Raw genomic sequence first — 14,368 nt, forward strand, 5'->3', positions numbered from 1 at the left:
GTCTTCCAACTCCATTAGCCACAGTCCTGAGAACTTTCAACCAGCTAGTTTTAATATGATAAAGCAAAACAGGAGACATAGATGAGGAGTGTAGACAGAGAGAGAAGCGAAAGAAACAGACAAGAGGCTGAGCTGAGAAGTCCTGTTATAAAGAAAAGATTGAGTGCAAATAGGAAATTATGATATGCCCACAGGCCGGAACATTATGTAGCCATTAAAAATCATCTTTACTACAGAATAGGTTAAAGCTAAATCTTCCAGCACGGAAAGATGGCTGCAATATATTGAAAAATGCAAATTCAGAATTGTAGGTAGAGTAACTATTACATCACATTAATACATGAATAAGAGTGTGTTTGAGTTTCTGTGGGCAAAGAAGAAAGACTGGAAGGACATGCTCCAAAACTGTTAACTTCTCGGGGCCGAGGGGCTGTGATTGTACAAGGGGTCAGTGAAAAAATGAGGAACATTTGCTTTTTATTTTACTTGATCCTGTATGATTGGAATATTTTACAAAAAGCCTGAATTGATTTTGTAACTTAAAAAAGAAAGTCCTCAAATAGTTTTAAATGACATTGGGTTATATTTATGATTTATATTCTTTCTCAAAGAATAATCAGAACTCCTCACCTGACACTCACCCCAGAGGGAGTTAAAAGCGTATATTCAAGAGCCTCAGGTCTATTGAATGAGAATATCTGTGAGAGAAGAATCATTATCTTAACAAGCTTCCTAGATGATTCTGATGCACCTGATTTTTTAAAACTTCTAATACAATGTTTCTTTTATAGATGGTGATAAGATTAAACAACAAACTAGAGTATACAATAATATGTGCCAAATCATTCAATTATGGAAACAAAGCAAAACCAAAAACATAAGAAATTCAAAAGTAGTGAACCAAAACGTTGACAATGGCTGGCTCAGAGTACAAATTTACAAGGAATTTTTTTTTTTTTAAAGATTTTATTGGGGAAAGGGAACAGGACTTTATTGGGGAACAGTGTGTACTTCCAGGACTCTTTTCCAAGTCAAGTTGTTGTCCTTTCAATCTTAGTTGTAGAGGGTGCCATTCAGCTTCAAGTTGTTGAACTTTCAGTCTTAGTTGTGGAGGGCGCAGCTCAGCTCCAGGTCCAGTTGCCGTTGCTAGTTGCAGGGGGCGCAGCCCACCATCCCTGTGGGAGTCGAACTGGCAACCTTGTGGTTGAGAGGACGGGCTCCAACCAACTGAGCCATCTGGGAGCTCAGGGGCAGCTCAGCTCAAGGTGCCATGTTCAATTTTAGTTGCAGGGGGCAGAGCCCACCATCCCTTGCGGGACTCAAGGAATTGAACTGACAACCATGTGGTTGAGAGCCCACTGGCCCATGTGGGAATCGAACCGGCAGCCTTCAGAGTTAGGAGCGTGGAACTCTAACCTCCTGAGCCACCAGGCCGGCCCAAATTTACTAGGAATTTTAATGTGATTTCTTCTATATGTTTTTTGTTATTTCCCAAATTTTCTACAATGAGAATGTTACGCTCCCTTTCCATTTTTTAATGAAATGTTTTAAACAAACCTAAAAGCACAGAGAAAATGATAACAGCCATGTATCCATCATCTAGATGGAACTAACAGTACATCTGGTCATTATTATAGTTTTGTAATTAGGAAAACACATGGTTTTTTAGAAATGAATGGTCAGTCCAGTCTCATTAAGCCCAGGGGGAAGAGCCTTGGCCGTTCTCCTTCAATTTCTCATCTAAAAATACACAGTTGGAGCTGAGCTTCTCCTTTTTAGCCTTGGCAGGTCTTGTTTCTGGATCTGATCTCTGACACTGGAAGAAGGTATTGTAGCACAGGGGTTAGGCGCCTATGCTCAGCTCAGACACTTGGGATTGGATCCCGGCTCTGCCATGACCTCAAGCAAGTTACTCAACTTCATTTTCTCTGTCTATAAAATAGGGCTAATAATAGAACCCATCTTCCTGGGATGTGGCAGTAATTAAATCATGCATGAAAGAAGTTGAACTGTGCCTGGCATGTAGCAGTGATCATTAAGTGCTGGTGGTTTCTATTACTAGTAAAATGAAGAGAAATAGAATGGCAGAAGACGGTCCCAGAGGCCACACGAAACAGCTCCTCCCAATACCCTAACCTCATGCCAGGCATCCTGTTAATTCATTTACGTGTGCTATTTCATTTACTCCCAACAACAACCCTGTGGGGTAGATACTTTCACTGCTTCCATTATAGCTGAGGGAACCGGATCACAGAAAGGACTTGCCCAAGGTCACCCAGCTAGTAAATGGCCGAGCCTCCCTTCGAACATGGGCTGTGTCTGACTCCAAAGCCAGTGCTCTATTCTGAGCACCCTCAGCCATCCTGAGAGCAGCTCTAGCCAATTCAGACACATGAGGGGCTGAGGGGACGGGAGGCTCTAGGCATCTCCCCACAGCCAGCCTGTAGCCAGTCTTTCCACCTCCAGTGGTCTCAGTTCTTCCCCATCTTCCTAGACTGTACTGTGGACTGCAGGCAGAAGCAGGCCTGTTTGTCCCTTATTCCCCATAAGCTTTAAGTCTCACAGCAGAGTCATTACAGTTTGCCAGCCCAGGACTTGGCAGGCTAGATTCAGAACAGGGCCAGCCTTCCCAAACTGGAAGCCTGGAGGGATCCATCGTCCACTCTCCTGGGGCCCCCATGGCTGGATTTGCCTTAGAATATGCATCTAAAGTCCCAGGAATTTCTGTAATGTCTAAGTTGGTTCCTAAAGATCCCCTTCTGTCTTTTTCCAACTGACCCTGAGACTATGCCGTAGTTCAGACATGCCCTATGTCTTTCTGCAGGCAGATGGAGTAAGACCAGCTGAGGCTCTGCCCACAGGGGGGTTATCAGCAGTTTGGCAAATACAATGTGAGTCAAGTTTCCCTGGAATAGGTGAGGGGTAGAGGCAATAGGACTTCAAGGCTGTATCGCCAGGATGTAAACAATGGCATATTTGAAATCAAAGTTCAGGGCTTGTGAGAAAACACCTAGGGGTTATCGGAGCGGGAGAGGAAGTCTAACATAAATATTACTAGGAATCCGGCATATGATAAATGCTCACGAATGGTACATAGATGAGGTTTGCTCCACCAGGAAGTATGAGCTCCAGACCCCGCCATGGGCCAGAGTAGGGTCTGGGGCTGATTCTGGCCTGAATCTTCGATGGTCTCAACGGTTTCCCACAGGTGCAAGCCAAACCATGTGGATTTGCAAGTGAGTAGGATCTGGATTCAAATCCCCCCAGCTTTGCACTTGCAAATTATAAAAAGCAGGTAACAATAGTACGTACCTTATAAGGTCAAGAAATAATGGCTGTAAAGATTCGTGGCAGATGTCAGGTTCCCAGGCAATGGTGGCCCTTCTTATTAGACTTAAAGGTTATGATAAATAGTAACCCCTTCTACATGATGCTATTGGAGATATGGAGGTAAATTGGAGAGAGGGGAACCTATGCAGTAGGGAAACATTTCTTCTTTTAAGATGCATGTAAAATCTTTATGTTTCATAGAAATTTAAGAAGCACAACGTACACCTATGTGATTAGCAATCGGCTTGGAAGAAACACATATAAAGAACAGTATGCCTTTCTCTACAAGTAAGTATAATCTATGCTTCCTGGAACATGGTTCGTTTAGAAATGATGACTTTGAATTGAATCAAAATGCATATCTTCTCTTCACAACCACATTTTGATCTCTAACCAGTTCTCAATATCCATCAAAATAACTGCTGTCAAAATTGGGGCTGGTGCAAAGTATTAACTCTGCAAACTAGAAAACACAAGCAGCTTCCCAACACCTCATTTGTTGGTTAATCCAGTGGCTGCCTGGTCAGGGGGGTCAGGAGTTCTTTATTCTTTATAGTCAAGTCCTGGTCCAGGGATGGAAACCTGAGTTGCCCAGCACAGCTGACTTCAGAACTTCATATTCTCATCCTCTTCCTGCTAATAATTTGATTTAAGTCTGAACATTAATTTGTGGGTGGCCTAGAAAACCAGTACTGCTCAGATCTTCAGCTCCCAAAGGGTCCTGGCCATTGAGAAAAGTTGACTAAGCCTTGTTCTCAGGCAAAAAATCCCTTCGAGCATTCAAACCTGCTTGGGAGGCTAATGAAGCCGTGGGAACATACTATGTCTCTGCTTCTTAAAAGGAATAAGAAGACAACTGACTCAGCGGGGAGGGCTTCCTTTTTTCTCTTTTAGGGAGAAGCTTGTGTCTGTGAAGAAAAGCTACCTCTACCATGACTATCAAGCTGGAGACGCAGACGTATTTTCCAGGGAGCCCTTTGTGATCTGGTTCCAGTCCCCCGACACTGGTGAGGCCCACAGGCCATGTTCTCTCGCCCATGTTCTCTCCAGTGACTCTGTGCCTGGGCAGCCGCCCTGAAGGTGATCTGCGATCCTAGGGTTTATGCAGCATCTGTAGGGGGGCCTTAGGCTTTAGGACTGAGAAAGCCAGTAAGAACTTCTCATAACTGAATGTAGAGAATAGTCTAGTTTGATGGCACTGGGCCGGCTGCCTCCCCAGTCTGGAGCCCGCCTTCTGGAATCAATGGTAACTCCACTGTCTGTGGAGCATTTAGGCTGGTAGAAATTATTTTCTGCAATTCCTCAGCCCCAATCAAGTACAATGATTCCTTCATTTAAAAATGTCCTAGTGATGGCCAGCAAAGATGACCCACCCATCTAGAGTCTCACTCTCTCTCCAGGAGCAACATGGAAGTTTCCTCCACAGACAGGGATAGAGTGGAAATCCAAATGTTTGCACCCTGAACTTGAATGACAGTGCTTGTATTAGCCACTAACAATTACTGAGCCCTGATTTGTGCCACGCTGCCATACTCCTTGCAATGACCCTATAACATAGGAGCTAGGATCATCTCCACTTTACATTTGAGGAAACTGAGGTTCAAAAAGGTGTAGTCATTTGTCCAAGGTCACCCAGCCACTATTGAAGTGGATGAGCCAGGGTTGTAACCCAAGCCACCATCTCAGGAGGTCATGCTGTTAACCACTATGTGACACTCAATGGAAAGGCAAGAAGAAATTTGGTTTGCCAGTTGGAGATATAGAGAATCAAATATTTTTTCAGTATCTACTACGTACCAGGCTCTGTTTTGGGCACCAGACAAGACAGACAAAGTTCTCACTCTCATGAAGTTTTGTCATAGTAGGGGAGACACACAATGACCAAGTAAATACATGCAGAGCTGAAAGCATGGACATCTATACGTACACCACACAAATATAACCATCCCAAACTATTTTCTGCCCAGGGCTCATTGCCTCAGAGGCAGAGTATTGTGAAACACGGGAGAATGGTGAGAAAATTCCCAACAGGACAAGAGAAGAAGATCAGGGCTACTGAGGGTAAGAAATGCCCTTTAGGGAGCATGTGCAGTAATCGTCTTTGGCATGTACACAAGTCACACTTGGCTGACCAGGGCAATGTTCAGAGAGCTTCCTCCCCTGTAATGATTATTTCTTCTCCAAAAGAGTCCTCAGCCTTTGTGAATTGCAAACAAACCTGTTTCTTTTGAGCTTCCACACTTCCACTCTTCTCGACCCCTCTATCTCTCCCCTGGGATGGCACCTCAGTCATGTCCTATTTAGAATTTTCTTTTGTGCAAGGAAAGCTCCTTCTGTCCCCTCTATCTGGGATCAAAGATGAAGAAGTTAGCTATTCATCTATTCATTCATTCATTTATTCATTCATTCATTCAGTTAACAAACATTTTTGAGCACCTCCAATGTACCAGGCACTGTGTTAGGTGCTGGAGCCAAGAGGGTGAATGAGACAGATAAGCCCTGAAAGTGCTAGGTTTCCAGTGGGCCAAACAAAGAAGTAAATCAAGTAATTCCACAGCATGAAGGAAGTAAGCAGTGTGCATTGACTAGCAGGGTGAAGGGCCCACTATCGATGGGGGGATCAGGGATGGCCCCTCGGAAGTGACATTAGGTTGTGATGTGAACAAGTCAAGTCAGAGAGGGCTGTAGAAGGGCATTTTGGAGGCAGGGCACAGTGAGCCCACAAGCTCCCTTGTGAGAAACAGGTTGGGGTGTTTAGGGGGAACAAAAAGAGGCTAGGGAGTGGAGTAGAGGCCTGAGAATGAGAGCAGGAGATAACTGCTCGACAGTTCTCGCCTGGAGACAGCCTGCCCAGTCTGAGAGCTGGCTCCCCCACTGTGACCACCCCATAGCACCCTGCTCCTGAGTAGGCACAGAATGAGGGAAAGCCAAGGAGGAAGTATTCAGAACACTACAGCAGCTGGTAGCAAATGGGCAAGGTGTGTTCTGAGGCTCACCCACATTCCCTCATTCAGGCTCTCTCGGTCTCTCCTGGTGGGCGAAATGTTTTAGACATTCCACAAAAAAACTGCTTTAATTTTAAAATGACTTTTTGGGTTTTTTTTTTTCCTGATTACAAAAGGAGCGTAAACTGCCATGCTTCAATTTTTTCCTTACTACAAAAGCCAAACAGACTTATTCGTTGAAAAACAAACAAAACAACAGTTTTTCAAAAAAATAAACACCCACAATGCCAGCAAGGAACACTGTCTACCAGCTTTTTCTTAGCTGTGAGGGGCGACTGGGGGGAAAGAGGCTTTCATGTGCTGAAAAGAACGGCCTCACAATCCTAAAATCATTCAAATCTCAGCCACTGGCTGGACTCTCTGGAAATGGGGGAGACCGGAAAACACAGTCCATGCCTTCCGGGAGGACCGCCTGTTTCCCTTGAGCAGTGTTCCTGGAACCGTGCCAGGGCAAGTGTGTGACTTCTGCCTCTTTCCTGTTCCTTAGCTGTCAAGGACTTCGTGATTGTCCCCCTACACACTACCCCCGAGACATCCGTTAAAGAGATTGATGAGCTGGTTGATGTCTATCTGGATGTGAAACGCCGTTGGAAGGCAGAGGTGAGGACCCTCTGTGTCTGTTGAATTCCCAGCTAGCCGGGGCAGAATCTGGTCCTTAAGAGGGATAAGTGACTCCCCGGGAAAGTAAGAGGACAGAGCATGTGCAGACCGCCGTCTTTAGAACCTCATTTTAGGCCTTTCCTTGGCCCTGAATATCCTTCTTGTTAAATCTGCCTGAGTACCATTCATGTGGGGCTTGGAAATTTCTACACTGCTCCACAGTAATGGCTGCCAAACATCACTGAGGTGCCAGGAACTGTGCTGAAGATGGGTATGGGCAAGTTTATTGAATCCTCCCAATAATCCCACGAGGTAGTGACTTTTATCCTTCTCACTTTGCAGTTGAGAACAGTGACACAAATAGAGGTCAGGAGTGACAGAATTTCAAAGGGGCTCATGAAAAGGAAAAGCAATTTATTGGTTCTTGTAACTACCATGTTCAGGAGCAGTTCAGGCATAGCTGGATCCAGGGCTCAGACACAGTATTCGGGGCTTGGCTGGTCTCTTTCTTTCCATCTCCTGGCCCTCCTTTCCTCTGCGTGGGCTCCATTTTCAAGCTGGCTCTACCCTTGGGATGGCAAGGTAGCCATCAGCAGATTCTAGACCAACTGACAAATTTTATTTCCCAAAGTGCAACAAATACCCTGGGATTGAGTCTCATTGGCTCTGATTAGGTCACATGTCCGTCCACGCCTGAACCAATCACTGTGATCAGGGAGTTGAGATGCTCTGAGTAGCTAAGACTGTGTCAGCTCCACCTTAACTTCATGAACTGAGTGGAAGAGAGAGGTGGTTTCCCAAATTAGGGGTGCTATTCTCACAGAGAGGGAATACATCTACCATCCCTTTGGCCTTAATTGTTTCCTCATCTGGAAAACATGGATGCTGCCACTTGTGGCTGTGAGAGTCTGTGGAAGTGTTTCGCAAACATGGAAACGCTCTGGAGGGCTCTTCCACAGTCTTCTTTCCTCCTTTTGGGAGGTGACTCCAGTGAATCCTCTCCCTCCTCCTCAGTTCCCCTGCTGAAAGTGCAAAATGAGTCCAGTAAAGCTGGACCCATAGCTAGGACATGGGGAACACAAGGGGCATATTTCATTGCTTATGTGTAAAGAGCAGGGCAAGAGAAAGACTCATTCATTCATTCTTAAAATTATGAATTAGTTAATTCATTCAACCAGAATTAATTGAGCATCTTTTAAGTGTGGGGCACTTGGGAGGCACCAGTGGCACAAAAAGGAACAAGAGGGGAGACTCACGCGGAGGGGCCGTCAGTGAGGCAGATCGCCACTTCACCTGCCCCCTGAGTGGTGTGGGGCAGGCCCTCTATCCTGTTTCCACAGGGGTTATCTCTACTTCCTGTTTCCACAGGGGTTATCTCTACTTCCTAGTGTTTGTGAGATTTCAGTGAAACTTTATAAAACACTTAATGCTGGGCCTCGCCCACAGGGAATGCTCAGTAAATTGTGCCCATAGTAAGAGAAGATGCTGCTCACTAGAGTTAAGGATGACATCCTGTCCTCAACTACGCCCATCAATCTCAGGGAAAACCATGATCACTGAGGTCAAGATAAAATGTTTTTGAAGAAAACTCTCAAGTCAGCAACAGCCCCAAACAATAGCACCAACAAGGAAATCTGACACTTCCTCTGGACTGAGGCATATTAAAATTCTGTTTCAAGAGTCCTGCAGGGAAAAACACTTCCAAGATAGAATGGTCTGTTGGTGACCTAAGGTTCTGCCCACTTTCTCAACAGACAGAATTTCCCCAGAAATGAATTCCCCAGTTCAAGACAATAGGCGAGAAAGGGTGGTGAAAACTATCAAATACATCACCCAAATACACCACCTAAGTTCAAACAAAAGGGGTTGATTCATTCATGTCTTTGAGCCAGAGACAAAAGATGTGAGTGAATAAACCGGTGGGATCCCCACCTAGCTCTGCTCGCTGAATTACAGTGACATGGTGACTAAGACCAGCAGGGAGCGGCTGCCACAAACATCCTCCTTCCCAGTAGAACACCTTCTGTTGTAAACACTCGCCTGTCAATTACTCATCAAAACTGTGACTCAACTCTAAACCAGGGCCTCTTCTTTTAAAAAGCAAAAAGAAATTAAGAAAGGCCCTATCTTAGTTTGCTAGGACTGCCATAACTAAGTACCAAAGACGGAGCGGCTTAAACAACACAAATTTATTTCCCCACGGTTCTGGAGGCTGGAAGTCCAAGATCAAGGTGCCCGTGGGTGGGTTTCTCCTGAGGCCTCTCTCCTTGGTTGTCCCTCTGCGTCTCTTTGTGTCCTAGTCTCCTCTTTTCCAATAGGACATCAGTCATATTGGATTAGGGTCCACCTGTATAACCTCATTTGACCTTAATGACCTATCTAACGGCCCTCTCTCCAAATTCAGTCACATTCTAAGATACTGAGGCTTAGGACTTCAACGTATGAATTTGGGGGGGACCCAGGTTAGCCCATAACAGAACCCGTCATTTACTGGGCATCGGAGATGCAGTCATGGCTAGCCGTTCTGAGCAACCAGGCTCACCACGTGACTGAGCCTCCAAATCATTTCTTTCAGAATTTTATTTTCATGGGTGACTTCAACGCAGGCTGCAGCTACGTCCCCAAGAAGGCTTGGGAGAGCATCCGCCTGAGGACTGACCCCAGATTCATTTGGCTGATTGGGGACAGAGAGGACACCACGGTCAAGAAGAGCACCAACTGTGCATATGACAGGTAGGGGGCACCTGCCAGAGGCTGCTAGCCCATGCACAGCTTGGTATGCTCTAGAAAAGGCACCCCCTCTGGGCTGATGAGGCACTTGGCTTGGAGAGCTGAGTCAGTTAGATTTCAGGTCTCTTCAGCTAGTGCTCTGTGCAGCATACAAATTGCATGAAGTGGGCACTGTAGTTTAGCAGAGGCAAGCGCGGGCTTTGGTGTAAGACAGGCCTGAGTTCAAGTCCTGGCTCTACCACTTAATATGTCTGTGACAAAGAGACAAAGGCTCTCTGTGCCTTTGTTTCCTCACCTACAAAATGGAGATTATAACTGTGCCTACTCTTGGATATACAGTGAGGATTAGATAAAGTAATTGGTAAATCTTATAGCACAATGCCTGCCATGTGGTGAGCACTCAGTACATTCACTGGTGTTAATTATTCCATCACAAAGACATGCCACAGTTTGCTCACTCAATCCCCTATAATTGGGCATTAGGATTGGACATTCGGTTATTATATTACGGAGGGTTTGTTATTAAAAGCACTGCTAAAATGAGCATTCTATACATGCATTTTGTGCGTATATTTATGATTTCCTTAGGATAAAACTCTAAAAAGGAGACCGGTTAGTGCAAGGGTAGTTATACTTCTAAAGCTTTTGCTGCACATTCCTAAATGCAAATATATACATTTGAATAATAGCCTGCTCTTATATTTATAAAGTCTCTCTGGGGCTTTTCAATCAGCTTTCACTTTTGCTCCTTAAATCGGAAGGGAAGTGGTAAGAGTGCCTGAAGACTGTGAACGTTCATGCATAATCTGCCCATCCATAGTGGAGACCACAGGTGGGAATTCCCTAGGATCCCTGGTCCCACGGGTGGTTGCCATTCTCAGGGCTCAGTCTGCCACTGAGAAAGCATGAGACAGCCATCTGGGAAACAACAGTTGTTCTTACTTCTCTAGTTTTGAGGTCTGGCTTTCATTTCCATCCCATGACCTCCTTTGTTCCTCTTGGAGCTTTCAGGGCTGGTGTGACTGCTGTAGAAGTCATTGTTTCAGCCCTCACAAGTGGAAATAGCCCTCGCATTGGGGAAAACAGAGTCAAGGTGGGAAGTTCCAGGAGGCTGAGCTCCCAGTCCCCCATTTGGAGAGGCTGCCTGCAAAGGACATGCCGGGTGTGTGGCTGTGGGCAAATCAAGTCCCTTCTGTGGCCCATTTTTCTCCCTTGGCAAGTAAGAGGGAGGTGATTGAAAATAATGAAGCAGGAGAACAGTGAATCACAGGAAAACAGGTTTACAGTAGATTAGGTGGGGTGGGGGAACAGGCTGAAAAAGGTGTTTACTAGAACCCTGGTATTATACATGTATATGCCAAAGGATGGCAGGGTGACACGTGATGTTTTAAGGATTAATTTCTTACTTTGCTACTCTGAATTTTCTATGTTTTCCTTAACAGCATGTATCTTTTGTGGTTTTAAAAGATGCATTAAATATTTAGTAAGGCGGGGGGTAAGATGAAATGATCTCAGTTCCAGCCTTTGTTCTGTGTTCAAATATCTATTGAACAATCCATGTGCTGGAGCAGCCGTGGGAAAGCTTAGCACGGTCAGCTGCCCCACCTGCACACATACCGAGAAGAACTCAGAAATGGGGAACCTTGACTATGTTGTTCCAGACTATGTCCAAAAGCGTGGCTTTAAGAAATCTCCAACCACCTGTGAAGAGGTTACTTGTGGATTGAGTTCAAAGTGAACCAGGTGGTGGTGGAAGCCAACATAGGAAACCAAATCAGCGGGTCGGAATCAGGGAAAGCTCAGTGGATGGCCATGAACTGGCTGTTTGACTCTCCTTGTCACTCTTCAGTCAGTCTGTGGGGGCCATCCAGACCCCAACTGCATCACCCCACTTGGCATCCTTTAGAGTCCATATTTCCAAAATTCATTTAACTACCACCTTCCCATTTTTGGTCATTGCTGCAAACCAACTCTACTATGGTTTTTCTCCATGCCGTGTTTCCCCGAAAATAAGACCGGGTCTTACATTAATTTTTGCTCCAAGAGACACATTAGGGATTATGTTCAGGGGATGTCATCCTGAAAAATCATGCTAGGGCTTATTTTCCAATTAGGTCTTAGGCACTGTCCTAAGGATCACAAGCTAAAAACAGGTCTGGACTTGGACCACCACATGAAAGGACTGCTCAGTCAAATCCATATGTCAAACACGGACCTTGGTTTGATCTCAAAAATCAACAGGGGGACTTAACATGACTGTCTTTCCTCCCCTCTGCAGGATCGTGCTGAGAGGACAAGAAATCGCCGACGCTGTTGTTCCCAAATCAAGCAGCGTTTTTGATTTCCAGAAAGCTTACGGATTAACTGATGAGGAGGTTTGGCTGCCATTTTATCTTTTTATGTTACCGTCCTGGAAAGATGGGTTGGTGTCACTCTTTGAGGCCACCACTGTAGACACTGGGCCTTGAGTCTCAAAGCCTATGGCTCTGTGACTGGAAGAGCTGCTAAATTTCAGATTGAGCTGGTCCGGGGATGGTGCTCACCAGTATGTGTTCTGTTGGGTGACTTTGGGCATTTTATCATCTGATCTGGAGCCTGAATTTGCTCATCACTAAAATGAGACTGTCGCCTGATTCTCAAATTTATCTCCTTACAGGCCTTGGATGTCAGTGACCACTTCCCAGTTGAATTTAAACTACAATCTTCAAGAACCATTACCAATAGAAAAAAGTCTGTCTCTTTAAAGAAGAAAAAGAAGGCCAGTCGTTCCTAGATACAAGGGTGCCATTTTATTAGCCATTTCTTGCCTCTTAAAAGAGCTCTAACAGGTATGAATTTCTCTCTGCACTCCGGAAACAAGATTAGTCCAACCGCTTTAATTTTCCAACTTGAATTTAATCCTACTTGAGCCAAATTGGGAGGAGAGTCTTCTATTATCCCACTTGGGCTCGCACCTCCTTTGAATTGCTCAAAAGAAAGCTAGGGGCTTTTGCAGTCCAAAGAATGGTCTTCATGTCCTGAGCTAGAACTCCACCCACTCTCACGGACGCGGCCCAACCCTGCTGTGGAGAGGCTGCAGAAGGAGCACTGTCAGTTTTCAGTCTTCACAAGAGGATCCCACTCCATGGAGAATGACCAGGGCCCCAACTGCACCCCATGATTTGGACAATTGACTGTTTTGGGAATCCGGCCACTTCTGTCTGAGGTCAAGCCACCATCATGTCTCAAAGGGATGAAGTCTGCTCCTATCTGATCTTCCTGCCTCTGAATTGTCCTCCAACTCAGACACCACCAATGTCATCCTTTGAAATTTCATTCTGACCACAGGCCAGCTGCATTCCCAGCCCTGCTTATAAATCCTTCAGGGGCTCCTATGACCATTTAGAGAGAGCCCAGATATTTTGGACATCCATGAAAGTCTCTATATCAGCCATATCATGTCAGCCTGACCTTCATCTCACCTTGTGCTTTAAGCTCAGCAAGACTGCCCCTTCCCTGTGCCCACGTGCCCTGTCCCATCCCAGAGCGTGGGCTAAGTGCCCTTGCCCCCATGTACGCCATATCCTATTGTAACATTCACCACATTGCATTTGTCACCAAGGCCACTATTACGACTCTTAGAGGGACCTGGTGGATCAAAGGCCCAGTTGGCTGGCAGGGACTTGAGATTTTGTTATATTTCTGCAACAAAGAGTAGCAGAGGAATCCAGCAACATGGCACAATTTTACCTGTATCCTGTATGGTGACCATTTTGTTTGTTTTCTCTTATATTGTTTCTTTGTTCAAGCAGTGCATGAACATGGCTAATTATGCGAGCAATACCAAAGAGTGTGCACTGACGAGAAATGCTATACCCCGACAACCAGCCTCTACTTTTCTGTCTCAGAAGCAACCCCTCTTAACCAGCTTATGCGTTCTTCCCCAGAGTCTGTGCCTAAATAAGCACCATATATAACCTTGAAAAATACAGTGTATAATAAACTACATGCATGGTCCCACTCTTTACTTATTTCCCTTAATATATTAGGGATGACATGACTTTTTATATAAGAAAACTGACCATAGCTTGATTTTTGAAATTTTGAAACACCTGACTGAGGGAATACAATCAAAGGGTACTGCTTAAACAGGGGAAACCATTTCCCCCAAACATCCAATTAACTTCAGGACGGGTGGGGGGAGGGGGAGGGCAAAACTCCTGTCATCCCCTCTTCTGAGCAGGGTTCACTGTCCCACGAAAACTTCCAGTCTCCAAGGTCCAAAACAGCGAAGCAGGCAATGCATAGATGAGCTTATTCTGGAGGAGAGATCACCTTGCCCCAAGGCCAGCATGCAGCTGGAACTAGTCCTGTGCTGAGCGGGAGAAATCACAGAAGTGGACCAGAGACCAAGCGAGCCTGTATATGGTTCTGACGGTCCTGCCACCCTGCGACCTCCTCGGTGACAAGACGTCCCTCTGTCCCTGCACAGAGCAGGTTACTGGACTGATGAGCATGTGCCAGCTCTCATTCTGGGCAAACTCTGCTGCGCAAGAGGGGACAGAGTGGGGCTTCTCACTGGCCACAGCCTAATGGAGCTGCACACATCCTCCCTTCCCTCTGGGCCACCTGGCCTGGGTGGGGCTCCCAGGACTTTTGGGGGCAGTGTACCCTGGTCGCATGTACTCTTTCAGCCTTGGCTTTCTTTGTCCAGAGGGTTTGAA

At 45.6% G+C, this 14,368-nt stretch overlaps 1 protein-coding gene across 2 annotated transcripts in view; it reads left to right on the forward strand.

The window, feature by feature from the left end:
* DNASE1L3 (deoxyribonuclease 1L3) overlaps positions 1–13,669 on the forward strand; it is a 42,641-nt gene extending 28,972 nt beyond the window's left edge. For both annotated transcript variants that reach the window (XM_081071511.1, XM_081071512.1), the window contains 6 exons: positions 3,532–3,618; positions 4,225–4,337; positions 6,823–6,935; positions 9,511–9,668; positions 11,944–12,040; positions 12,322–13,669. In XM_081071511.1, coding sequence (XP_080927637.1) covers positions 3,532–3,618; positions 4,225–4,337; positions 6,823–6,935; positions 9,511–9,668; positions 11,944–12,040; positions 12,322–12,438 — 685 coding nt within the window. In that variant the 3' untranslated portion in view covers positions 12,439–13,669. The remainder of the gene's footprint in view (positions 1–3,531; positions 3,619–4,224; positions 4,338–6,822; positions 6,936–9,510; positions 9,669–11,943; positions 12,041–12,321) is intronic.
* Positions 13,670–14,368: the final 699 nt, after the last annotated feature.

Source organism: Rhinolophus hipposideros (assembly GCF_964194185.1).
Source record: "Rhinolophus hipposideros genome assembly, chromosome: 14".
Lineage (NCBI taxonomy): Eukaryota > Metazoa > Chordata > Mammalia > Chiroptera > Rhinolophidae > Rhinolophus > Rhinolophus hipposideros.